Below are 27,262 nucleotides of genomic sequence, written 5' to 3' on the forward strand. Positions count from 1 at the left end.
AGTGCCAGGCTGAAGCTAATTCTGTCAGCTTCTTGTGTTTAAGGGTCAGAAAAATGCTGATGGACCAAAGTTATACAAGAGAGTAGAGAGAGACCGTCAAGAGGCAACATTCGACCACTATTTTAAAGATAATATACAGAACAAAGATACTGATATAAAATGATTATAAAAGGAAGTCAAGTTGAATTCAGCCACCATTTCCGTACTGGAGGTACTGAAGTGTGATGCTAAGAATATTGTGTTGTCAGAGTTTCAGAGAAGCATTCCAGCTTTACGTCATTGTGCAATGACTCCCAAAGATTACGCAGGGGACCTATATGTTCTGCACTTTTGTGACTGCTGAATTTAATTATATTTACTTCTTGTGGCAGGACTGTGCAGAAGAATCTGAGTCTGTATTGTAAAAATAAATTCTCTTTCCTGATTGTGAAAAAAGGTTTGAAAAATGTGAAGCCAGTGTAAAATCCCTGCCTGCGTTTGAGGGGATCTGGAGCGTGTGACCTGCCCCACACGCTGAACTGGGTAAACCTAAAGATGACAACCAGTGACACTTCAAATTCTGAAAATGTGGGAACAGGAAAGTGCATCAAATTCAAATAATACCAAAACTCTCACAGGGGTTTGTGCTGACTATGTAATTCATTGACCTCTGTAAATAAAACCTTTGGTTTTAAATCGTGCATCTGAAGCTGCCGCAGTGCCCAAGGGCTTTGCTGGACACTTGGGTGCAGTCTGCAGGGGACACCTGGCTGTGCTGCCTTACCTGTGAGCACACAGCTGCTCCTGAGCTGTGGAGAATGAGCCAAACCAGGTGCTCTGGACAAGCTGCACATTAGTGAGGTGGCTGCAGGAGTGTCACCTGGTTTGTCACCTGTGCCTGCTCTGTTGTACATTTTTGTTAGTGAATCAGAGCTTAATTATTCTGGTTTGGTTGCTCCTGTCCTCATTATGTTATCTGTGTCCTGAGAAACCCCCTAATCCATGGTAAAAGGAATGTGGGGCTGGGAGGAGTTATCTCTTGAGATAGAGGCTGTTTAAAGTCATCATTAGGAAAAAGAAATCAGCAGTGAGAGAGAAGCAGGCTTTGACCAGCTGGAGTAGGAACTTGGTTGCTCAGCCTGGGGAAGGAGGAGGCAGAAGGGTCACTGTGAGAGGAGAGGACACCCAGCTGTGCCCCCTGTGTCCAGCACACTCTGGGGTGCAGGGCTTGGGAGGTGCTGGTGATGCTCCCAAGGGGCTGAGACAGGGCCTGAGTGCTGCTGGCCCGCTCCTCCTCCCAAACACAGAGCCCTGAGCAGCAACAAGTGTGGCAACAACTGCTGCTGAAGCTACTTCAGAGTCAGTCCTGCTGCTTGGAGGGCTCCAGGCTGGAGTCCAGCCTGCTGAGATGTTTCACTTCTGAAAATTGGTACTGTACTGGAGTTTTCCCTTTTTGGAGTACTTTTCCAGCAAGGGCTGCTTTTAGCATTTACTGTACCTTTGAGTTTGTTAAATTTTGAAATGTTGATTGTTTTTTCTAATTCCACATGTAACAGCTGTGGAGTTGTACTGCTGCTATTCTAATTTTAGATGGGCTTGGAAATTTTTTTTTCCCTTTTGACTCTTAAAATACACACAGCTGCAATAGTTTTTGGAAAACACTATGAAGAGCCAAAGAGACATTGCCAACATTTAAAATCACATTTTTAAAAAGATCTAAAGATGCAAATGCCTTTGGTCCTTACTCCTTTTTTGTTTTGAAATGGAAACTTAGTGCCTTGGTAAGTGCACTGGACATGTCATCTGCTGTCGCCGTGGCCCTGCAGGTGTTAACATTGTGTCTTTCTGCATCAGCTGTGTTCCTGTGACTCAGTGTACCCTGCAGAGACTCATTTTCTAATGACCTTCTAGGAGCTCAGGCAGCTGGGGTGCTGACTGGGTGCTCCTGCGGCGCGTGGGGGACAGCTCGTGGGGACAGGTTCAAGCACTTGGCTCTTCTTTCCAGGCTGTCCTGTGAGGTTTGCAGGAGGGCCCAGCTCGGGGCCCAGGGGTGCCCCAGCTGCTCAGGAGTCTGTCCTGGTGTGGGGAAACGCACCAGAGCGCAGCCTCTGGTGTGCGTGTGGAGCAATGGCAGGGCAATCTGTGCCCCTCTGGGGAATGGCTTACCGACTGCGTATCCATGCTTCTTTTCTTCTCTTGATTTCAGAAACGAGTGCCAGTGCAATGCAGTCAAAAAGAAGAAAATCCAAGTAAATTACTGCATGGAAACATGAGACTTGTAAATGAGTGTGAATTTACCAATAGCAATTTTGAGCTGTGATTTTTCTTTTTTAAATAAAATTCTGTACAGTAAGTAATTTTAATATTATACTGTTGCAAATAAATGATTTTTTTTCTAAAAAACAGATAAATAGATATAAAAACTGGGTTCTTCTAAAACCCCTGGATTTGCAAAGTGAAGTCAGGGTTAGCACATTAGGGTAATGTGTTTGTATGAAATGGAAGGGAAGGAGAAGACAATTGTAAATTTATTTGTTTCCACTTTTCATAAACAATTTAGAATACAGGGTTGTCATTTTTAGGTATTAAAATAATGTAATGTGCTGTTGTTTAAGTACTGTATGTGAATAGCAGTCAGAGGGTTTATAAAGAAACCCCATGTTGTTTGGAAATGTAAATAATTTTATTATATAGTAGATCTGATGTATTTGTTGTAGAAATGGACCAGTGAAACAAAAAAAAAATTTAAGGGTTTGTTTAATGTGGAATCCCTCATGCTCTAAATAAACGTTATTGTCCTATAAATTGGGTTGAATTATTATTAGCAACAACAGCAGCATCATTCCAAACAGGAGGATTGGAGGGATTATTTAGAGCTCCGGGCCTGCAAGCTCCTTATATGTAGCTTCAGCAAGGAATTTGTTTAACCACAAACAAATTAAATGATGCAGCTGCTCCTGCAGAGCGAGGGAGCACGGGAAGGGCACCAGGGCTGCCCAGGCAGCAGAGGAGCCCCAGCAGCTCAGCAGGCCAGGCAGGGAGAAGCTCAGCAGTTCCACAGGACACAGCAGCAGCTCCATCCCTCGGTCTGGGCTCTGCTGCCCTCGGCCCTGGGAGGTGCTGCCGTGGAAGGTGGGTCAGGCTCCTTCCTGGGAGCTGCTGGGGAGGGCCCAGAGCCCGAGCTCTGTGCACACACACTGCCACCTCTTTCTTGCTGAATTTTAAAAATATGTATCTGAAAATGCTGATTAAATGTAAATTGTTATTAAATAGAAGTTGTCAGCTTTTATAATCACAGAAATTAGCTATTTGTGCACAAGGTAGCAGGCACTGAGGCCAATGTCACAGGATCATGGGTGTTGAAAAAGTCCTTTAAAACCATCAAGTCCATCTGTTGGTTTTAAAGTCCCTAGCACAGCCAAGGCCACTAACCATGTCCCCAAGTGCAGCATCCACACATTTTTAAAATCCCTTCAGGGATGGGGACTCCACCATTGTCTTGGGCAGCTGTGCCAGGACTTGACAGTGCTCTTCCATGAAGAAATTTTCCCCAAAATCCAACCTGAACCTCCCCTGGTGCAACTTGAGGCCATTTCCTGTCATCCTTGTTCCCTGGGAGCACAGCCCGACCCCACCCAGCTCCACCCTCCTGTCAGGGAGTTGTGGAGAGTGAATGTTTCCCCCAAGTCTCCTTTTCTCCAGGCTGAGCCCTCCCAGCTCTCTCAGCTGCTCCTGGTGCTCCAGCCCCTTCTCCAGCCCTGTTCCCTTCTCTAGATATGCTCCAGTCCCTCAATGCCTTTCTTGCCATGAGGGGCCCAAAACTGTCCCCAGGATTGGAGGTGCCTCACAGGATTGGAGTGCCCAGTACAGGTGACAGCACTGCCCTGGTCCTGCTGCCACCCCATGGCTGGTACAGGCCAGGTGTCATTGGCCCCTTGCCCACCTGGGCACACCAGGCTCTTGTTCAGCCGCTGTCACCAACGCTCCCAAGGCCTTTCCCACCAGGCAGCCTCCAGGCACTCTGCAGTGTCTCCATCCTCCCTGCCAGGGTGTGGCTGCTCCTGTCCCTGCCCAGGCACAGCTGATGGGGGTACAGGAGCCTCCCTATCTCTGCTGGGCCCCTGCTCTCCCCTGGGGCTCACCCTGCTCCGTGCTTGGCCTCGCTGCTCCTGTTGCTGCTCAGGTTGGGTGGGAAGCTTTGGAAAATGAGGACAAAGTCCACAAAACTGGAAAGTCTTCACAGAAAAGGTCCCTATCCCGATAAAGCAGGGGAAGAGAGGGGATGTGCTTCAGTTTGTGGGAAATACCACCCTGTGGGAGCAGACAGGCTTGAGGTCAGGGTCACCATTTACAGGGACATGGACCTTGGGAAAGAAGAACTGCAAGATCCAACCACTGGGAAGGAGCCTTGGAAGGAGCAAAGGGCCCCTGTACCGATCCTCTGAGCAGTGCTGGCCCTGGGAGCAGCTCACAGTCCTGGAGGAGAGCTGAGCCAGGCTGTGGGCAGGGAGGGCAGCCTGTGGGACAGGGAAGTGATCCCTTGGCATTTGGGGATCTGGAATGACATCACCTGGTTTCCACCTCCCACCCAGCCTCAGGATGTTGATAATGTAGAGCAGACACAAGACAGGCCCACCAGGATGGCCTGGGTTGGAACACCTGAGCAAAAGGAGACATTGAGGGGGATGGGCTCCATTGCCCTTCCGTGCTCTGCAGAAGATGGAGCCAGGATTTTACAGAGATGGGGGCTGGGAGACAGGGACGGACACCACCAGGGCAAATGGAAAGAGAGGAGCTTCTGACTGAGCAGAAAAACCTATTCCCCCTGGGATGCAGTGGCAGGATCTCTCTCTCTGGAGAGTTTCAAGCATTGGCTGAACAGAGCCCTGTGGTGTGAATTCAGCATTTGCCCTGCTGTGAGCAGGATGTTGGACTGGAGCTCCTGAGCTCCATCCATCCCAATAACCCCAGGCTTTGTCTCCAGCTGCCAAATTTGGTTTTCCCATAAGGTGTATCAAAGCCATGAAAGCTCACTCCCAGCTATTTTTTTGATTCCCAGTTTTTAATCTAACATTTTTCTGAAGTGCTCTTCCCAGCACCTGAGGGGTCACGGGTGTCTCCTCAGCTTGGCTCTGCTGGAGGAGCTGGCACAGCCACTGGGCTGGGAAGCCCCATCCCACCCGTGCCCAAAGCTGCTCATGGCCATGTCTCCTCTCGAGTATCTCCAAGGATGAAGACTCCTCAACCTCTCAACCAGCTCCTGTGGCCAATGACCCTTGCAGTGAAAAAGCATTTTCCTATCTTTACGTGAAATTTCTTTTTACTTCAATTTGTGCCTCTCACCCTGCCCCTGCACTGAGAATGCCCCAGTTCTGTTTTCTGCACTTGCCCCATCAGCAATCTGCACACAGGGCGGGGTCTCCCTGAACCTCCTCCAGGCTGGGCAGTCCCAGCTCTCAGCCTCTCCTCATCTCCAAGCCCTTAATCACCTTGGAGGCATCTCTGCCTCTCCTGGGTGCTGACAACATCTCACACTGGGCTTGGAGAAACAGCTGATGCTGCAGAGATTGGCTGATCTGGGATTTTCTCAGGGCAATCGACATCTGCTTTAGCTCTGTCATTATCTGCTGAGTTGTAAGGTTTGATAATGGGGAGGGGGAAAATCCCCTCCAACCCCTCAGCCTGTGCCATCCTCTGTCCTGTGTGTCCTTGTCTTCAAAGGGGATGTTTTTCTGTTATTTGTCATTCAAACCATTGACTTTTAAAAGCATTTTTAAAAAACCAAAGCATTCTGCAGACAGCTTTACTTGCAGGCTTTAGAGAATTACACATAAAATAGATTTTAAATATATATTTTTTTATTTCTTGTGATTTTTCTTTATATTAGATTTTTTTTTCAGTCAAGAGACAGCATTACAACCTAACAACCAAAACCAGGTTACACACACACAGGCACACTACACAATGTGTCCCAGGCAGTCGACACACAGCAAATGTTTACACAATGTCCTACGAGGAGGAGACGCCCCTTCCTACGAACCCTGCTTACACCAACTGAACACGTAACACACGAGAAGGACGGATTTCGTTAGCTTCGAGTTGCAGACGAGGTCTCAGTCCTACAGCACAGGTGATGTAGAAAACGTGGGGGGTTTCTGCCTCTTCTCCCAGACCCCCGAGGGGCTGTGCCAGCCTAAGGCAGAGCCCGGGCACAGGCGGGAGGGCACCGAACATCTCCGGGGCATTGCAGGGAAGGCTTAAGGCAACCTTGTCCAGCCACAGAACAGCCATCGTCAATCTGTCCATCTGTCCATCTGTCCATCTGTTCTGGCGCTCCTGCATCCGTCCTGCTGCTCCTGCTCCTGCTCCTGCTCACTCTCCAAACACGGCCCCGGGGGCAACTGGGGTTTAGAGCTTTACAAAGCTGCCTAAGAGATTTAGTATATCCAAAATGCTAAATGCTTTTTAGCAAAAAAATTAAAAAAAATTTAAAAAAAAAAAAGAAGCATAACAAACTTTTTGGGGCATTCATTCTGTTGGAGTTCTCTGAAAAACCCCACAGTGACTTTGAAAACAACACAGAAACACAGAAATACCAAAAACTGACTCCCTGGTCACCTCTTGCATAGGACTTGTAACTGCAGTTCAGTGATTTTTTTCAAGTTCTGTAATTGTGTTAAAAAAAGATGCCAAACCATGAAAAAGGGTGAAGGCACATGTACAGTCATTCAGCCCCACATGGGGAAGGGCAATGTGTGGGCAAGAGTTTCACAAGCAGGTACCAGGGGTGGACACACACAGATGGAATATTGCAGTGCTCTGTGCAAGGACCGTTCTGACACAGAGGAAATGTCACTGCTACACCTTGTGCTGCTCCCCCATCCCCAGACCTCCCAAAGCACAAAGGAGGATAAGAATTCAGGGAGACTTGGGCACAGCTGCTCAGGGCTCCCCAGCAAGGGTACATGAGGTGAATGTGAAAGAGCAGAGGAGCTTTGGGCTCCCCTGTGCAACCCATTTTTAAGCTACACTTAGAATTTACTGCGCTGTTTTCCCCTTCATTTGCAGAGAATAAAATCTTCCCCCCCACCATGCAATGAAATAGGGTCAGAGTGGAAGGCAGAAGGATTTTCAGGTTTAGCTGCAACAAAGTCAAAGCTTTCCAGCTCTTTTTGTGCTCTGGAGCATGGGGCAGCATCCCTGTACAAAATATGGGGTTGGAAAAGCAGCCCCCTCGTCAGCCCGGGAGGTGCCAGCTCAGAATGAATGACAGGGGACACACCTGGGTGTCACCACTCTGCACAGAACTGAAAAAATGATCACACATAAAAGCAACCTTTGCTATTGAATGGAGCTGCTCATCCTCATCATCCTCATTCCTCTAAGGAGAGGGTGATGGGTTAATGACAAAGGTTTTCAAGAAGCACAAAGGAAGGCTGATGGACCAGGGAGACCTCCTGGCCAAGCGTGTGCAGCTGCCCAGAGCCCAGGGCTGGGGGGCTCTGGGATCCTGGAGACCAGCAAGGAGAAGGTGGCATCTCCAGTGGGGCTGAGGACACCTCTCAGCAAAGGAGGGACTCTTCAGGCAGGCAGAGCCCTTCCCACTGCTGCATCCAGCCCCTACAGCCACGTTCAGGCAACTTGTGGCAGCCACTCCAGCGATGGGAATGGGATGGGGATGGAGCCCATGAGGACAAGAGGAGGTTCCTGACTTTGTATGGATGGAGCAGATCTGAGAGGTGGGAAGCTCCACCTTGAAGAAGACAAGCCCTGAGGGGATCAGCCCCTTTTAAGGCCCATTCCTGTCCCTGGCAGGTCCGTGTGGCCGTGCCCTGGGAGGGGGCTGCTGCCAGTGGCGTGGATGTCCCTCCTCAGGATCTGGTCCCTGCCATCAGCTGTGCTGAGGAGGTCACCACAGTCCATGGTGGAGAAGGGCTTGGGGGGAAGCTCTGACAAGCTGGGGGGACACTGGGCTGTGATGCCCCCTCCTGCCACCAGCAGCCATTGCTGAGTGCATGCAGCGAAGGAGGAGCAGCAAACTGGAGGCTGGCAGCGGTGGCAGCTGACAATCCCTGGTGGCTCGAGGGTCCCTGTGGCACCAGCTGGACATGGATGGCCTCCTGTTCTAACCCAGAGACTCAGGGAAGACTCAAGGACTGCCAGCAGCCATTCCCAGGGCAGCGGGGCTCCGTGCTGCCTTCTGACAACCATTTCTCTTGACTTGAGGTGATTTATGTCTTCTTACTGTTTCCTAATTATTAGATGTTTGATCTTTGGGGACTCACTTGTTTTTCAATAAATTCACATGAAGTTTAGTTTTCATTTTATGCAGGGCAATGGAATTGATACTGATCCAGAGGGGCAACTGCAAAGCTGTGGGACTCAAGCCTAGAGCCTCACTGGATATTTTTTTATCTTTTTTTTTTCCTTACTGGTGTGGTAAGACATCTAAGTGCGTCTTTTGCTCCCCATTAGGGCTGAATAGAAGAGGGAAAAGTACTAGTATGATGTAAATGTAAAATTATTGATTAGAAACAAGCCTAAAGAGAGAAGATTCCCATAGCAGTGATCTTTGGGATGAGCCATGCATTGATGTTCTGCATAATGAGAAGGAAATGTGGACTCCAATGGAAAGAATTGTTTTCCTTCCAGACCAAGCTTTTGCAGCACAGTTTCTTAAAAAGAGCATTTGTGAGTGCAAGTTTCAGAGCAACAGGTGAGGAGGATTTTGCCCCCACTCCCTTGGCATCCCTCCAGCCCTGTGGTGCCAAGGGCCGGAATTTGGTGTGAGAACTTGGCCAGTGCAGCCAGCACAGCCCTGGGGGCCTGGGGGCACTGCTGCAGCCCAAGAGGAGGCACTTGCCCAGCAGGGCTGTGCCTCCGGTCCCATCGCGCTCTGAGGGCTCGTCCTCCTCATCTGCCAGAGCAGAACCAGGCAAGCAGAGGCAAATCTTACTTGGACAACATCCCTGCACCACAGGGGCTTCAGTGGTGGGAAGATTCTTCCCTGCATAAGGGGTCTCACAAAGTGCAGCATTGCTGAGAGCGCTGTCCCAGCCTGCCCCCCCGAGCTGGGGCTGGAGCCAGCCGGGTGTCTGAGCCCAGCACTGACACACGGCCCAGCAAAGCTGGCATTTACTGAACACAGATTTGCCCAGGCCTCTCCACTGGGAATTCTTCCCTTTTTTATGCTTTCACTGCAAGAAACACAAAAATTTCTTTCAGTTGCCTGCATCACCATGTGCCCAGGTGATAATTTCAATGGCTTCCCCATCCTGGTTGTCCCCTGATCCCAGAGATGTGCTGGGTCAGGCCATAACACACAGTCCTGCTGCCCTTCCCAAACCCCAGGAGGCTCTGTGCTGAAAATCTGTACCTGCTTGTTCACAAGCCACTTAAAAAGGGACCAGCCACATTTGGCTGTAAAGGTGAATTTTCAGGTAATGAACAAATGAAGAGGAGCTGCAGCCCAGGAATGATCCCACCAGGAATGGCCACAATTTCTTTTTCACACAGGAGTGTCAGGGCAGCTCCTGTCACCACCATGTGCTGCCAGAGGCCACATCCCTGCAGCACCCCAGAACCAAACCCCACATTCTAACAGAGAAGCCTGGGAAAAAGACATTTTTTAAAGACCCCAGCAGATTGGTTTGTCCCTGAGTCCATGCTGTAGTTTCCCCCTACACAAGTACAGAAAAGAAAGCAAAATTCACCCCACCTGTCCCAGCAGAACCAGCTCAAGAGCTCCCTGCAAACCAGAACCTTCCCATTGGAAGCACCACACAGTGCATCACAAATACTGGGTGCAAAAAAAAACCCCAACAAACCCCTAAAAAAATCAACCCCAAAACAAGCTACTGAACACCCACACTGGGCTTTGAATTATCTACACATGCAAATGGGTGCACACACAGGAAGTTCTCAGTTCTTAAGCACCTTTCATTTGTTTTAAGATTCGAGGAGACAAAAAACCTCAGTGAAAAGGGGTTTTCTTGCTCTGGCAGCACTGGGCAGGAGGCCTGGGACCAGGCCAGGCCTTGTGCTTGCTGCTGGGCAGGAGCAGAACCCTGCAGGTCTTCTGCAAAGCACAGGTTGACCAGAGCACAGGGAGGGGGGGTCACACTGGGGGTGACAGTGGCCTGGCAAGGGTTGGCAGGTGAGTGTTAGGTGTTAATACATGGCAAGAGTGCAAACAACACAGGGGACTTGCAGGAGCTCATTTGCTGTGGTTTGTGCACTCTGCTGACCCACCAGAGGCTCAGGGTCTGGATTAACCTGTTCATGAAAACATTATTAATAATTTATTAATCTTTTATAAACATACTCTGGATATAAAGTGTGGTAATAGTTCTGCTTCATCTCCTGTGCTGGCTGGGCACGGAGCCAATGAAAGACATCTCAGACTGGCACAGAAAGAGTTTGAATTTGCTTCTGAAAACTGGGACAGAGGAAGATCACCTGTTGGAAATGGGCACTGGGGGCTGGGTGCTGGTGGCAGTGCCAGGCTGAGACAAGTCCCCAGGAACACGGCCAAGGGCTGGCTCACAGCAGAGGAGAAGGGTGCACGGGAGGATTTCCATAAGGGATTTCTCCTGGGTACCACCTCCAGCAGCTGGGCAGGCACAGGAGAGCCTGGCAGGTGAGACACGGCAGGATCTGCCTCGGGCCACTGCTCCCCCAGCCTGTTCCTCTGGGAGCTGCTGGGGGGGCAGTGGGGTCACAGCCAGCCCCTGATTTCTGGAGTGCTCCAGAGGGACTGGCAGCAGCAGAATTTGCAGTGGAGACCAAGCTGGGGGCTGGACAGTGCTTGGCTTCTGCCCTTCTTGATGTGTGCTGGGGCCAGAGAGAAAGTGCTCCCCGCAGTGCTGCTGCCCCAGAGCGGTGTCCGGCGGGGATGGGAGGGCAGCACCCACCACAGCCGGGCCCAGCCCCGGCCTGTGCCCCTGGCCCTGCACTGCCCGGCTCCCAGCCCGGCCCAGGCATCGCTGCAGGGGCAAAAAAAGGCATTGAGTATGAAGCCCAGGAAGCCACAGGATGTAAAGCTGCCCTGGAGTCAGGAGATGCCAGTCTCTTCACCAGCAGGGTGATCTCGGGCGGTCTCAGGCTGGGCCAGGGACAGAGGCTGCGGGAGGAGGGCAGGGCAATGCCGAGGGCTCGCAGCTCCCCCTCTCGGGATGCAGCGCTCCGGAGCTTTTGGGAAAGCCCAGCAGAGCAGTGAAGGGGAAATGCTGCAGGGGAGCAGCAGCAGCTGACTGCTACGGTCCAGGCTGCCTGGCCCGGAGCTAGGGGCTGTTGCTACTAAGAAGGTTCAGTTTGGCTTTAATCTCATTAAAAGAATTAATAACTATCAGCTGTCTCAGTTTGGGCTCACCACAATTCCTTCAGCCAAGGTCCCCAGCTGATATTAAGGGATGCAACACGGTGAGTGGAAGAACCTCTGGTGAAATCAGAATTTTCTGGGGTGTTGTGGGGGTATGTCTTGTCTCAGAGGGTGGGAATCCAGGCTGTGGTTGTGAGCAGGACACTTTCCCAGGGCAGAGGGTACAAAACTAGCTCCTAAAAGGAGAGAACTGGGGGCAGATCAGCAAATTTTTGCTGGATTTGAAGCTGTCTCAGCTGTTGCTGGAGCCAGTGAAAAGCCTGGACCATGTTCTTCCAAAGGCAGAAGGAGTCCATCACGGAGAGAGGAGGGATTTACATTAGAAATTAGCATCGCCTAGCAGTGAATTTGGCCCTTCACAGGAAAGGACGCCATTTTTAGTGGGGAAAGAAGATGCCTCTGTCACAGCTCCTGTTACAGCAATCCTCTCACTCAGGCCTGCCCCATCCTGACCCATTGCAGTGGCTCCCAGATCCATCTTTGTCCTTACTTCAGCCTCTTCCCTCCAGCCTCCTCTTCAGCATCTCTTCACCACCACCATGGACGTGCTTTGGCCACCTTGGGGAAGCTGTGCAGATCCTGCCTCCTCTCCCCTGCCGGGGACTAACACCAGGCAGACAGCGACCCTCAGCTTGACAGAGCCTCCTCTGAGCGTCCAGGAACAGAGAGAAACACACACACACAGAGATACAGGCGTACCCCTGGGGTCACAGCTGGGGCAGGTCACTGCTCCAGGGCCAGAGGGCTGCTCAAAGGGGACTCCCAGCCACGCTGATGCCACCCCAGGCTGGCCACCCCTCCTGGCACGGCAGCCAAGGGCTCCGGTGCTGCGCTGGGACGGTGCTTTGATTCCTGAGATTCCTTTTAAGGTTGTTAAAAAAAGCAACACCGTGAGGCACCAGGAGCTGCCTGGCTGACCCAGCCACGGAGATTCCACCAGCGCTTTCAACCACAAGCTCCTTCAGGACTGGCAGTGGGGCATTATCTTATCACGGTAAAATGTAGCTAAGAAATCAAGGAGGGAGAGGAGTGTTTGCTGGTTTTGCAGGGTGGAAGCAATATTTAGTGTCATTGATGAGATTTTCCTAAAAATCCCAAATTTTGTGGCTTCATTGCTCTTGTCACTCCCGCTCGATGTCTCTGTGACATCCCAGCCAGGCTGTACATGGAGTCATGATGTGAGGAAAGGCACTGATGTCACAGGCTTATCAGGACAAACAGGTTTCACCGGGAACAGGTGATTTCGGGAACAGGTGATTTCACCGGGAATTCCGATTTCCCGCGTGAACGCTGCCGAGGCAGCTGGGCGGGGGTAGCGTGGCGCTCCATGCCGGCGGCTCCGGGGGTCGCGGCCCAGCCGGCATCGAGGGTGAGGGGCGCGGTGAAGGTACAGGAGGGAGATGAGGAGTGCGGGTCAGGCGTGCGGGCGCGGGGTGCGGAGTGAAGCCGCCGCCGTGTCCCCGGTGTCCGTGGGGGCCGCTCCCGGGGCCGGGGCCAGCCCCTGGGCGGCGGAGCGAGGTCAGTAGTTGCAGTGGCGCTGGCAGGGCTGGTGGACGAAGGCCCCCGGGAGCTGCTTGGCGCGGCGGGGCGGGCGCTGCCGGGCCCGGTTCTGCCGCTGCAGCGCCTTCTGGGCCAGGCGGTGCCGCTCCGCCAGCTGCCGGGCCCGCTGCGCCCGCTGCGCCTGCCCCCGCCTTGTCCAGCGCCGCCGCCTTCACCGGCAGCGCCCGCCCGCGCTGCGGCACCGGCGGCTCCGGCCGCGGCTCCGGAACGTCCCTGCGGAGACAGCGGCGTCAGCACCGGGCCCGCCCCGCCAGGCGGGGGACGCCGGGCACCGACCTCCGGCCCCACGGCCTGCCGAGCGGAGCCATGCTCCAGCAAGGCAGGCTCTGGGACACCCGAAAAAATCAAGACACCACCAAGAACTTCACTGCCTCTGAGTCCCTTGAGCCTGGTCTGTCTCCATCCCACTGTGACCCCTTTGGAGCCTTGGCTAGTCTCAGGTTCCCTTTAGCCCTTCTCTGCCCCCCTCCAATGCCGAGGCACTCCAGAACACTCTGTCCCCTCTGAACATCAAGCTCTGGCCCTCAGGGAGATTTTGGAAAGAGACAGGTCCTGAAGGAATGGTGTCACCTAGACAGGAACGGTGTCCACTAGGCAGGACCAGTGTCACCTAACCAGGAATGGTGTTCTCTAGCCAAGAATAGCACCCCCCAACTAGGAATGCTGTCCTCGAACTAGAAATGCTGTCCCCTAACTAGGAACAGTCTCCTGGCCTGGAGCAAAGCTCACCCCAAATTCTTACTCCTCCCCTGCCCCACTGAGGGGCTGCAGGGGAGGAGTTGGAGGGCTGGGACTGGGGGACAGCAGGGACCCCATGGCACGGTGGCAGCCAGGGCTCGCCCAGCAGCAGTCGGGCTGAGCGTGGGCATGCTCCAGGTTTTCCCTGGGAGCTGCAGGGCAGGGGAGAGCAGCCCTGGGGGGAGGACAGAGCTCCAGGATGTGGCCCCAGAAATGGGTGTGGAGGGCTCCAGCCCACAGGCCTGGGGAGGCAAAGGGGCTATTTGGGGCATTTCTGTTTGATTTCCCCACTGCTGAGCTGGGGTTTGGGGCAAGACGTGTCCCACTCCCCAGAGCTGTGGGATACCCACCCCCATGCTGGGCCAGTCTGGGGACAGGCGGGCGATTGAAGGGGGCTGCAGCACCCTCCTGCCTGAGGGACCTAGGGGTCTTCAGGGGGCCACTGTGCCCAAAGGCCACTCTGTGCCATTGGGCTTGCCTTGCTTGGGCCATGCCTATGCAAACCCCTGGTGTAAGCCCTGCCTGGCAACCCCCCCTGGACAGGTGACAGGTGGCACTGGCATTGGCAGGAGCGGCCTTGGCAGAGGTGGCCGTGCCAGGAGACCCTGCTAAGGGCAGGGGAGATGAATGCAGCCCTGTCCCAGCACAGCCCAGTGCCAACCTCATATCCTGCAGCCATGGCCATCCGAATATGCTTCTGAGACCCCTTGGCAGAGGGTTTTGGACACGGGGGCTGCCAGCCATGCACGGTGACAGCTGGGGCACCCTGCCACATATGCAGTGTTCCCTGAGGTGGGTGTGGGGACACTGACATCCCCCGCTGCCACACTATGTCCGTGGGTGAAACATTCCTGGGTGTAGGCAGGGATTTGGGATGGCAGGACCAGCCCTGGTCCCTCAGTGGGTGCTGGGGCTGCTGCCCCCCCAACACCCTCACAGTGCACTCACTCTGCAGCATCGTCCTCGGGGCCCTCCCCATCCACCTCGAGGGTGCTGGTGACGTACACCGACATGCTGGGGTGCTCGATGAGCAGGTCCTCCATGGGGCTGCTCCCCACGCCGTCGGGGCCGGGCTCCTCTGCAGTAAAACAGGGGGGAGGGGTGACAAACCAACTCTCGTCCATCAAGCAGGGACCGGCCGGAGCCGGGGAAGCAGCCGGTGGCGGAGGCGGACCGGGGGGCGTCGGGCGGGGGCCGCGCCGAGCGCCCGGTACCGCCAGCGGGCGGGCGGCGAAGGGCCCGGGGCGGGCACGGCTGCCTGGGGCGGGGGTGCAGAGCCATGCGGGGCAGCGGGGACACACACACATACCATGGACAGGGGGAGGGAGGGAGGGAGGGAGGGGGAGAGAAAGGGGCATCGTTAGTGCGAGAGACACCCACGGCCGGCACACGCGGGCCCGCCGAACCCCCCGCTCCGGCACGGACACGGCTCTGCCGGGACAGGCCGAGCCACAGAGCTGCCACGCCGGCAGGGTTCACTGCAGCAAGGGGCTTTTTCCTTCTCAAAAGGAGAGGAGAAGTTCAGGCAGTGAAAAACGCTGCTTTCCCCGCTCTGATGGCGCCCGAGCCGAGCCGGGCTGGGCCGGGAATGCCGACACGCCGGTGCTCACAACACCACCCAGCACTCCGCAAGCACGGAAACCAAACACACACAGCAGAAAAACAGTCCACACCTTTTCTCTGGAAGAAATCATGGGAATAAATTCTTCAGCAAAGGTTTTCACTGTGCCTTCAACTCCAGCCTGTTAGGGGCCAAATTTTGAGTGGCTGATCCCGAGGCTGACATTCCCCAAGCCTCCCACACCTTCCCCTCCTCACCTCTGCCTGGCAGCAGCACCTGGGCCGCTGCTTTTCTCGGCTGCCTGTGCTGGGATTACTGGTGCTGTAATGGGCAGGAGCATGCACCAAACGTGGGGATGCCCACACCCACTGCCAGACTCATCGGGGAGATTTGAGGGAACTGGTGAGGGGGGAGGCAGTGCAGTATCTACAAGGATCCTGCAGCTGGATGAGGAGCAAGAGGAAGCACAGATGAAACTGTTCTTGTGTGGAGAAACACAGCATGGGGCTGGGTATTCCTGGCTCGGTGCATGTCCCAACTCTTCCTGCAGCTGATGCCCCAGCCCAGGGCTCAGAACAGGCCACAGTTGGCCTTCCAAAGAGGAAAATGTCTTTCTCCAGGTCAGAGGATATCAGCCTATTAATAGCTGTTGACATGCCGGGCTGGAGATTGTTTGTCAGCCTGGGGACAGGCACCGAGCTCGGCTGGAGCAGCACTCCCACAAAGGGCACAGAGAGCATCCTGGGCACTGTGCCCATCCTTTGCCAAGGTGGGGTTTAATGTCACAAAGCAATATTTTGGGATCCTCAAGTACCTCAGTGATGCAGCCACATCCTGGGAAATGCTCTTTGCTCGCTCCCTGGGTGCTGAGCAGGGCCAGGCTAAGCAAGGGGGCAGGAGCAGCATCAGAAACATTCCAGGAAGGTCTGAGTAATTCTGGTGCCTTTTGCAACACAGGGGGCAATGACCAGGCTGGCAGAGGCTGAATCCAGAGGCTCCCTAGGCTGCCTCTCTGCTGCTGGGAGGGAGCCAGGCTGGGAGCAGCTGCTGGCCCCCACAGCTCCAAGGGAAAGGACAGGGCTCCGTGTTTGGTTCTTGGAGTGTTTGGTTAACTGAAGCCCCAGAAATAGAGCTGAAAGAATCTGGTCCCCCACTGTTCAGGGATGGCTGTGGGAACGGAGTGCAGCTGAGTTAGCAGCACGGTGCCATTCACAGGCAGACACTGCTGGAAGCCAGCACTGCACCGAGAGCCGAGGCACTTCCCTGGGAAAACGTGGGAGTGTTTTGTGCCAGAGTCAGGCCCTGGTCCCCTGTGAGCCATCTGCAGCCTCGACCCAGGGATCAGGGCACAGTGTTTCTCTGGCTGGGGAAGCTCCTGGCTCCTCCTGGCATGCCTTAGGCTTGCTGCAGCTGCTGCCAGCTGGCCCTGACACGAGGCAGCTGCATGCCCGCTGCTCCAGGGGCCTCCTTGCAACAACCCCCTGCCATGGCACTGCCCTGACCCTCCCTGGACAGGTACCTGAATGCCCAAAGCACGGAGAAGCCTCCACAGCTGCCCATGCCCACACCACCCATCACCTCCAACAGCTCTCCAGTGCTCCCACCAGGCATGGGGCTGGCCCTGTCCCCCACCCCAGTCTTGTCCTTGCTCTGGTCCCTTCTCCAGGTCACTGCATATGGGAAAAACATCCTAATGAACAACTTGAATAACAAAAACAGGCAGGGAACATCTGCCCAGAGACCTGCTGCCTGCAAGAGGGAGGACAAACCCCTCCTCCTAAACCTGCAGGATACATCTGTGGTCCCTTAGCTGGGGCCTCACAACCAACTAGGGGCTACCAAAGCAGAGCACAGCCCCAGGAGCTCCTGCACACGCAGGAGGGTTTGTCTCTGATTGCTGCTGCATTTGTAAGGAAAAGGTCATAAAAACATCATTGCAATTGGCTGAGTCATCAATCTACAACAGAAACTCCCAAGGTCTGAACAGAGCTGGAGAAGATATGCAGAGGAGGAATTCAATCTGCCTGGCTGGGGTTACACAGGGCTCGGGATGCTCTGGGAATGGGGAGCCCTGTGGGCTCTCTAGGTACAGGCACCTGGTGCCAAACATCCCTTGTGCTTGGCATGGACAGTGGGAACAATTTGGGAAGATAACCCCCATGGAGCTGAGATTTACTCCTCTCAAATGACCCAAGCATGGGCAGATCCCTGGTGGCACATCCCAGCTGGAACAGGCACCACTGCCACCTGCCCTGCCATGGGGACAGCCCCATCCTGCCCCCAGGGGAACAGCTCCCAGTGTGCATTCTGCAGGGCAGGGCAGGAGCAGCTGAGCCTGGCTCCTCCTGGAACAGGGCAGCTGTCCAGGGCACAGCTCAGCCCAGGCCATGGCACTGCCCAGCCTGGGACCCCTCCCCACCGACCCCTGTGGGCAGCATCACCCCAAAGCTCTGGGTGATGTCCCTGCCTTGCCAGGCTCCCCTCCGGCCATGGAGGCACCTGGAGGCCTCTGGGCAGCAGCAACCCCAGCTGGAGAAGCTGATGCTGCTCCCACACTGGCATTTGAGACTTGAGAACCATCACTGGGAGAGGAAAGGGAAAAGGAGGAGCAGGTCAGAGGCTGCTGCAGTGACCATGGGCAGAGCATGGGGACCAGGGGAGAAAAAATGAAGGGCAGAGCTGCTCCCATGTGGTGTAAGCTCATCTGCTGATATAAGGATTTGCCCAGCTCTGGAGAGACAAGGTGCAGCAGAGGCTGTGGGAAGACAGTTCTGTTGCTTTGCTCACCTGCAAGATCAATTATGAGCCAGCCATCCTCCTCCTCCTCTTCCTCGACAAAGGGTTTGGGCTCCTCCAGGCCCTCTGACGTGCTGCTGTCACTGAAGAAGAGGCTGGTGAGACGCTGAAACATGGTGGGGAGCAGTCCAGTAGGATGGACAGGGAGACAGAGCTACTGCTGAGCACCAGCTTCCAGGCACAGACACAGGAGAGATGGGCAGGGAGAGGAGAAAGAGCCCTCGGGGTGCCGGTGACAGAGAGGTTTGGCTGCCAGAGGAATCACAGCTGAGCAGTGTGCAGTGCAGTTGCGAGGTGCTTCACTTGGCTTCAGTGGAAAGGCCTGGAAGAGGGAGAGAAAAAGGAACAGCACATTAAAACAGGTTGGCAGTGCGGCCCTCCTGCATCCCAGGGGCTCGGATGGGCTCAAGGAGACAGCAAAAGGTGCCTCTGGCACTGATCTGTGCCATGGGCTGTCCCAGCTGGTGCTGTATCTGAAGCAGCACTGGGTGCCAGTGCCCTGCAGCCCCCACCTGCACCAAGCCCCTCATTGTGGCCCCATCCTCATGGGTGGGGTGTCCCAGGAGACCCATCTCCAGGAGCTGGCAGGGACAGAGCAGACAGTGTCCCTAAGTCAGGCAAACATGCCAAGCTCCTGGCAGCAGGCAGGACAAGGACAGCACAGTCACAGAATCCCAGACTGGTTTGGTCTGGGAGGGACCTTACAGAGCATCTCATCCCACCCCCTGCCATGGCAGGGACACCTCCCACTGTCCCAGGTTACTCCAAGCCCTGTCCAACCTGGCCTTGGACACTGCCAGGGATCCAGGGGCAGCCACAGCTGCTCTGGGCACCCTGTGCCAGGGCCTGCCCACCCTCACAGGGAGGAATTCCTTTCCAATATCCCATCTAACCCTGCCCTCTGGCAGTGGGAAGCCATTCCTCCTTGTCCTGTCACTCCAGTCCCTTTTCCAAAGTCCCTTTCCAGCTCTCCTGGAGCCCCTTTAGGCACTGGAAGGAGCTCCAAGGTCTCCCTGGAGCCTCTTCTCTAGGCTGAGCACCCTCAGCTCTCCCAGCCTGTCCCAGAGCAAAGGGCTCCAGCCCTTGGAGCATCTCCTGGACTCACTGCAGCAGCTCCACATCCTGCTGATGTTGGGTCCCCGGGGCTGGGGCAGCTCTGCAGGTGGGGTCTCACCTGGGTGGGCAGAGGGGCAGAATCCCCCCTATCTGCTGCCCACCTTGTGAGGACAAGCCCGGGATGCTGCTGGCTCTCTGGGCTGCCAGCACACAGTGTTGTTCACATCCAGCCTCTCATCCCAGCCCTTTGTGGGTCTCTGCTTCACCTGTGCTCAGCTCATCACTGTTTTATCCCTCCAGATTCCCTCCTGTGTGGGGGGAGGTCAGCGCTCATTCATTTCATTCATGTCTGCCAAGCTCCTGGCAAGGCACAGGAGTGGCAGCCAAAAGGTGCACACTAATTTGTGTGTTATTTGTGTGCCTCTTGGTCCAGAGACACTAAAAGGCCATGAAAAGGCCACAAAATGCCAGCAGGAGCTCAGTGCAGTGAGAGGGACAGCTGGGTGCTGCTGTGCTTGGCACACTGATGTGGGTGCATTGAAAGGGTCAATCCCCATCTCATGGCAAAGCCCAGGTCAGGACCAAGGGGCCATGGAGCTCTAGGGATGCTGCACCCAGGGAAACTCCATCTGCTGCAGGCAGTGTGGAATGGGAAGGGTACAGGGGCACCACGTGTCCATGCTCACCCCAGCCCTCCAGCAGGAAAAGTTCTTGCTCAGCCCTGCTGCCCCCTGGCCTCCCCAGTCCCAGCACCCTGCCAAGGTGGCTGGCCCAAGCACTGCAGTTCTGGGGCTCAGGCACTCTTTTCTTCATCTCTGTGGGATGGAAATGCCTTTTGCAGTCTCTCAGGTGCCTTGGGAGGGACAACATCTGCTCTACAACACAGAAAATGAGAAACCAAAGGAGCCTTCCCAGGGGTGGGATCCCCTGGAGCTCAGGGGCTCTGATCTCAGACACTTCCAGCTGCAGAAGGGAGTGATGGAGCACAAAGCAGCCCTGCAACAGCCAGCTCTCCCTCCCTGGCATGGCCAGGGCAGCAGTGTGACACCACCTGTCCCCAGAGCAGGTCCCTGGTGGCTCCCATTGCCCCAGGGGCACAAGGCAGCCCATGAGCCACAGCCAGCCCCCCTGCAGACTGCAGAGCTCAGGGCTCCAGCCCAGCTTCCCACCCACTCTGGGATGGCTCAGCTGAGGCTTGTGGAGACCCACCAGGAAAAACAGGAGGTGAGGGAGGATTCTCTGCTCTGTGTCCTGAGAGGGTCCCTGGCTTCCCCTGGAGGCACCGAGCAGGGAGGGTTTGGGCACTGAGACATGGCAGAGTTGTTTCTCTGAGCCCACAGTCCCCAGGGCCATGCAGTGACCCTGCTGTGCTGCCAGTGAAATCAGCCAGACACTCCCTGCCCCTGGATCATCAAAGCACATTCAGACAAGTCAGGGAAACACCCCACAGAGGAGCTGGTGCCCAGCTGGGCTCTGGCTGCACTCTGCTGTGCTCCACTCCCAGCTCACAGGATGCCCACGTGCCCCCAGGAACAGCTCAGGCTGGCAAAGGCCACCCTGGCAGCCCCGAGGGTGGGGGTGGCCTCAGCACCAGCCTGCCTGAGCACTCACCTAGGCAGTAAATACCTTTTAATATGATATTAATGTTAATTGTTTAATATGTTTATTAAATATCTAATTGTGGCAGAAACTCCACAGCTTCCAGGCTCCTGCTGGTGATGTCCCAGAGTCTCCCACTGTTTGCTGCTCCCCAGGTGCCAGGCAGGAGAGGCTGGGGCAGCTCGTGGCAGGCACAGGGGGTCACAGGGGGTCACAGGGGGCAGTCCCCCAAGGCCCCCATGGCTCTGGCTCAGTGTGAGGCCAGCAGTGGGCTCATGGTTGATGTGCTCATTGAGCTGGGGCACTGCCAGGCTGGCAGAAGTGCTGAGCTACAGCTGAGCCCAGTGCCAGCAGGGAGGTCCTCAGGGTGACACAGTGGGGCTGGGGACAGCAGGGTCCCCTGTGCTGTGCCCAAGCCCGGCACACCAGGAGGACACTGGCACTGCTCTTAGTGTCAGTCTTTGTCCCTGCCCAGATATGGATGTCACCCAGCAGCAGAGCTGGGGACAAGATCTGGCACACAGGGACAGGGGAATACAGAGGCCCCAGTTTGGCTGCCAGGGCAAGGTCACCCAGAAAAGCTCCCAAGCAGCCAGCACAGGTCAGGGGCTGGGGCAGGCAGGGATTGTCCCTGTTGCCTAAGACAGCCTGCAATGTCTGGCTGCACCGAGTGCTTCCCATGCTCTGCAGCCTTGGCTTTGGGAGCCCCTGCCAGGGGCTCACCCTCCAGCAAGCTCAAGGTCAAATGACCGCTGACACGGTCAAAACCTTTAAGTTTTCCTTTGTTAAATGATGATAAAAACTTTCACAGGACAGCAGGAAAGCTGCTCCCCCAGGAACAGCTCAGAGCACCTGCCTGCTTAGGGACTGGTCCCCAGAAAATCACAGGAAGGGAAGTGAGGTACCTGGGTTCCTCAGGTCCACCCCAACCCAGGGGTAACTTATCTTTTCTGAGGACACAACAGACACTATTAGTTTTGTTTGTCCTCTCTCCCATATGTAACTTCTTAAGTTAAGGCACAGGGGCTCACAGGCATCTGCCATAGCTGTGGAGGAAGTGGGAGAAAATTAAAAGCTCCCCTAAGAGCAAAACTTGAAATGGATCATTTTAAAGGATCATTCCTCAAAGAATTCAAGTAAGCCTCCAACTGTCACCCTCCCCAAGCCAGGGAATGTGGGGGGCCCTGACCCCTTTCCTGCTGCAAGAGACTCTGTGCCATAGGTGGCCTGGACCAGCCCCATGGTAGTGCCCAGGGAGCTTCTGGCAAAGCTTTCAGGATCCAACCTGCAGGGTGAAGGCAGGAGTGAGGCCAAAATGCAGACAAGGGCCAAAATGAGCATTAATCCTCCCCCTCTTTACCCTGTCTGTGAAAACCTCAGGTTAAAGCAGCAGGATGAAAACCTCAGGTTAAAGCAGCAGGATGAAGCTCTGCTTTCCAGAGCTCTCAGCCGATGTGGGGATGGCACTGAGCTGTGTGGGGCAGTCAGTTCAGCAGCCAGAGGGGATGGGGCACCCAGGGCAGGCTGGAGGAGCTCACGTGAACCTGATGGAGCTCAGCCAGGCCAAGGGCAAGGTCCTGCACCTGGGGCAGCCCCAGCACCAGCACAGGCTGGGGCTGGCTGGGGGGGAGCAGCCCTGAGAGAAGGACTTGGGGGTGCTGCTGGTGACAAACTGGATGTGACCTGGCCATGGGCACTGGCAGCCCAGAAACCAGCCCTGCCCTGGGCTGATCCCACAGCGTGGGCAGAGGTGAGGGGGGATTCTGCCCCTCTGCCCACCCAGGTGAGACCCCACCTGCAGAGCTGCCCCAGCCCCGGGGACACAACATCAGCAGGATGTGGAGCTGCTGCAGTGAGTCCAGGAGATGCTCCAAGGGCTGGAGCCCTCTGCTCTGGGACAGGCTGGGAGAGCTGGGAGCATTCACTCGGAGAAGAGGAAGCTCCAGGGAGACCTTGGAGCTCCTTCCAGTGCCTAAAGGGGCTCCAGGAAAGCTGGAAAGGGACTTGGGACACGGGATGGAGGGACAGGACAAGGGGGAATGGCTTCCCACTGCCAGAGGGCAGGGTTAGATGGGATATTGGAAAGGAATTCCTCCCTGTGAGGGTGGGCAGGCCCTGGCACAGGGTGCCCAGAGCAGCTGTGGCTGCCCCTGCATCCCTGGCAGTGTCCAAGGTCAGGCTGGATGGGGCTTGGAGCAGCCTGGGACAGTGGGAGGTGTCCCTGCCCATGGCAGGGGGTGGGATGAGATGCTCTGTAAGGTCCCTTCCAACCCCAAGCAGTCTGTGAGTCTGCACTCTCCCATCCCCATGGAAGGGAGCAGCTCCTGGCCTAGGAAACCCTCCAGGCCCTCCCTGGCAGCCACCAAGCTCATCCATCAGCTCATTGTAGAGGGCTTGGGTGACCTCCCAGCCCTTCACAAGACCAGAGACTCCTTGGCCAGCTCCTGCCCAGTGAGACGGCCACGTGCCACCTCCATCCCTGCAGGTTCCACCAAGCACTTCTCTGGCTGGAGCAGCCAGCAGCAGATCAAGCTCTGAAGTTTATCCAGGTATTTGGAGTGACTCTGCTTTCCCTGCAGCAAACATTTTCCCCATTTACACCAGGGCATGGAGGGCTGGCAACCTCAATGGGAGCTGCAGCACAGGAGAGGCCCGATTGTGTCCCTGACAGGGGACTGAGGTCAATCTGTGCCTTGTCACCAGGCACAGGCGATGCCCACAGAACCAGTTTGGACCAGGAGATGCCTTCTCTTCCTCTCAGGTCCCTTCTTCCAGCTTTCCTGTGTCTGCAGGTGCCCCACATCTGTGGCAGAGGTGTGTCCCAGGTGTCCCTGCTCAGGACACAAGGGGACCGCCTGTGTGCCACACTCCTGGGGCTGAGCTGCCCCGGAAGCACACACTGAGCCCCTGTCCCCTGCCAGAGCTGGGGCCACCACCACGGGACAGCTGCCATCCTCCCCAGGCTGCTCCACAAACCAGGCACTGCCAGCACAAGGGGACAGCCCCCACGGACACTCACCTGGGGACAGACAAGTTTCTAAGTGAACTATGTCCATCAAAATCCTTCCAGAAAGTCCATCAGCATTTTACAACAAGCCAGAAGGTGTTAAAAATATTAAATTTAAAGTGGAAGTAAGGAAACCACAATGCATCAAGTTATTTTTTCCCCTTCAGAAACCTCGACACAATAATTAGTTTTCTGAGTCATCGTGGCTGCAAATAACCCCAGGAGCTAAGAATAGGGAGCAGGAGGGCAGCAGAGCCCCGGGATGCGCCGGGAGCTCGGGGCAGGAGCTGCAGCGCCGCGGGACCGGCGGCTCTCACAAGTCTCAGCGTGCAAGAAAACAGCAACTGCCCTTGGAAATGGCAACAGGCTCCCCGAAAGTTTCCATAAATACTCGGCGGCGGGAGGGATGCTGCTGGCAGGCGGCGGAGCGGCCCTTCCTCGGCACAGCTAAGAATACCCCGCGCAGTCAGCCCAGCAGGAGGCAGAGGTACAATCAGGTGCCTTCCTCCAACCCACTTGGGAAATGGGATTCTCAACTCATTTTACCTAAATTAGACAAGCGTTTCAAAGGCTCGCTGTGCTGCTTGCAAGAAAATCCTAAACCTGGCACAGAACCACAAAACACAGAAGGGCATCCAGCAGCTGGGCAGCCCAGGGGAGTTCTGCCCACCAGCCCAGAAATGTCCAGTGAATCATCCCTGGGCTGTCCCCCAGCCCTCCCCACCAAGGGAGGGACCAGAGCTGGCAGGGACCTGCCTGGGACAGTTTGGGGGGGCTGAATTAACGCTGAATTAGGTCCCACAGCTATTGTGCTCCAGGTCCAGCTGATCCCACTGATGGATTGCCTTGGGGGAGCCCTGGGCACAGGGGCAGAGCTGCGCCCCGAGGTGCTGCCAGCACGGACAGACTGATTCCAGCAAAACAGAGGCTGAGGCTGAGCCAGAGCCTCTTCCATGGCAGATCAGGGGAGTAGAGGGGGGGAAGGCAGAGAGCAGTTTGAAAAATCCCAAAAAACTCTTCATCATGACATTTCTTATTAATGGCAGACCAAGACAGGACCTGGAAGGGCTTTCCTCAGCCAATCCAGGGTCTCAGCAGGGACTAGAGCTCCCACATGCTCCTCCAGATCCTGCCTGAAGGAGGGGGACCCTGCAGAATGAGGAGATGTTTTTCCTGGAGCTGGTCTCTGCATTCACAGCAGCTCTTCTGTCACTGCTGCAGGAAGGTCCTTACCCCAAGGGCAAATGTGACCTCGTGCTGCTCGGTATCATCACACACAGTCCTGGCAAATCTGCCAGGGGCTGGCAGGATCTTGGAAATTTTAGATTTGCCATGAGCCATGCTATGAAATTTTAGAGCTTTCCTCTCTGGGATGCGCTGAGTGAAGCATCCCAAGGAGTGAAGCATCCCGAGGAGCTGCACACTGGGAGGGAGGGAGGGAGGGAGGGGAGCAGCCCAGCCTTACAGCCTCCCCAAACCACAGAGCCTGAACAGAACCTGGTGCACTGCACTTCCACACCACAGGAAGCCCGAGCTCCCAGCAGCTCCCCCCAGGGCCACTCAGGGCCCCCCTCAGAAGAGCAGGACTCGCTGTGCAGTCAGCATTAAAAACCCCTCAGATACAAGTTTGTGTCACAGGGTTTTCCAGTCTAATTACAAGCAGGTGTTACCATTTTATTACCTAGGGAAATACTTTTCTATTTTTCCTTTTTTGTTCATGCAGATAAGGAGCAGTTTGACACAACAGGTTCCCAACAGTGGCAGTGAGCTACAGCAGACAGCTTTTGTCTTTTTTTGTGGTAGGTTTGTTGTTTGAGGGGGGAGAAGGGGGGTATTTTGGGGGGAAGAAATAGAAAAGGAAAGATTTATTTTAGAGCAAAACAACACAGTTCTTGGCACTCTTTAGATAAAGTCTGGTGGGAAAGGAGGTCCGGCAATGTCCTGTACCAGAGCCCAACACCTGTTTCTGGGAGGGTTTCTGGGATTGTTTCCTACCCCAGCAAAACCTTGGCCAAACAAGCAACAGCACTTGGCACCTGCCCAGCTCAGCCCTCGTTGGTGCTGCTTCAGCACTGGCTATTGCTGGGCTCAAGGGAGTTTAATCCACTATTTTGGGATGCCAGGGTGCCAGTCTTTTTGCTTAGGTGATCTGAGCAGGGCTGTAGCTCCCCTATACAAATATGTATATTTATGTGCATAAAAGAATTACAAGAGCAAAAATGCCCTTTTTAACCTGCTTTTACACTTCACAAAGTCCACATTTTTCCACAATTACTCCCCGAGATGGGAGCAGGATTAGTCTCCAGGGCCTGCCAGGCTCAGCCAAGCTGAGGTGAGAGACATGAAATCCAGAGGAAAGCTGCCCTTTTAGGAATTATGACTTTTTTGAGCTGTCCCAAAGGAGGTGCCCTTAGAGCAGCAATAGCAGAGGGAGATGCTGTGTTTGGTACCTGAGGGACTCCATCCTGGGATGTGGTGGAGTTGCCCCATGGCACAAACCTCAGCCGAGCACCGCCAGCACCTCCCCTTCCACGCACGGCCCCTGCCCGGGCAGCACAACTAAACTCAACAAAAACATCAAAGCATACATCTGAATCTCATAAAACCCGGGGAGATTTATAAGATTTACAATCGAGATCTAAAGACAGAGGGATCTAAATCCAAAGCACCAAGGATTTCCTGGAAATAAGTTAAATGGATAATACTTTGTGTTAGAGATTTACATCTATTTACATTCTTTACACAAATTTATTTCACATAGCATACTATATATATAGTATACTATATGCTGTATTTTATACAGTATATAACATACAGAATAGGAAGGTGTCCCTCGCAGGACACCCCCCCCGAAGGGGGTTGGAACGAGAAAATTTTTAAGGTCACACCCAAACCGACTCATTCTGTGATTCCATGACATATTTCATACATTGACACATACTTATATTTATATATTCACATTCCTTTTCCAAACCGCCACGTTTCTCACCCGAAGTGCGTCTAAACATCACGGGGGGAGACGCATCCCCATTTCCTGCCGAGAAAAGCCGCAGCAGCGACCGGCACGGGGGCCACCCACGCGTGCCCAGGGCGGGCGATGCCCCGTGCCAGCATCGCCACGGCCCCGGCCCGGGGGTCACGGCGGGACACGGGGGGAGCGCTCTGACGTCTCAATGTCAAATGCAAATGAGGCAACGTCACCGCAGCGCAGCCAATGGGAGCGGGGAACGACCGCCAATCTTAATCCGGTGAAGAAGAAACAAACAACGGGCGCGGGGGGGCCGGAGCCGAGGGGTCCCGGGCCGCCCCCGCCCCCGCCGGACGCTCCCCGCCCGGGCCGTGCGGGCCCGCAAAGCCCCAGCCCGGCCCCGGCCCGGCCCCGACCCCGTCCCGCGGGCACTCACCGACCCTGCGTGTCCCGGGCGGCGGCAGGCGCTGAGGTAGTGCCGGTGCTGTGTGTGCCGGTGCTGTGTGTCCCGGTGCCTGTGTCGGTGCCCCTGCCCGTCCCGGTGCCGGTGCGGACCCCGCCGTTCTGCCGAGCGCGCGCCGCTCCCCCGCACAAATCGGCACCTTCCGACAGCTGATC

General features: G+C 55.2%; 2 protein-coding genes across 2 annotated transcripts in view; one reads left to right on the top strand and one right to left on the bottom strand.

Annotated features, from left to right (window-relative positions):
* Nucleotides 1-2,782, top strand: part of NCOA6 (nuclear receptor coactivator 6) — a 44,041-nt gene extending 41,259 nt beyond the window's left edge. The window contains exon 16 of the mRNA XM_030963061.1: nucleotides 2,186-2,782. Coding sequence (XP_030818921.1) covers nucleotides 2,186-2,232 — 47 coding nt within the window. The 3' untranslated portion in view covers nucleotides 2,233-2,782. The remainder of the gene's footprint in view (nucleotides 1-2,185) is intronic.
* A 3,109-nt stretch (nucleotides 2,783-5,891) lies between these two features.
* On the bottom strand, nucleotides 5,892-27,262 carry TP53INP2 (tumor protein p53 inducible nuclear protein 2). Its single transcript, XM_030963511.1, is given in 5 exon segments — nucleotides 5,892-13,046; nucleotides 13,048-13,132; nucleotides 14,606-14,735; nucleotides 18,006-18,336; nucleotides 27,081-27,262. Coding segments are annotated over 4 exon segments (507 nt in total). The 5' UTR covers nucleotides 18,130-18,336; nucleotides 27,081-27,262; the 3' UTR covers nucleotides 5,892-12,878.

This window comes from Camarhynchus parvulus, chromosome 20 (assembly GCF_901933205.1).
Source record: "Camarhynchus parvulus chromosome 20, STF_HiC, whole genome shotgun sequence".
In the NCBI taxonomy this organism is placed as follows: domain Eukaryota; kingdom Metazoa; phylum Chordata; class Aves; order Passeriformes; family Thraupidae; genus Camarhynchus; species Camarhynchus parvulus.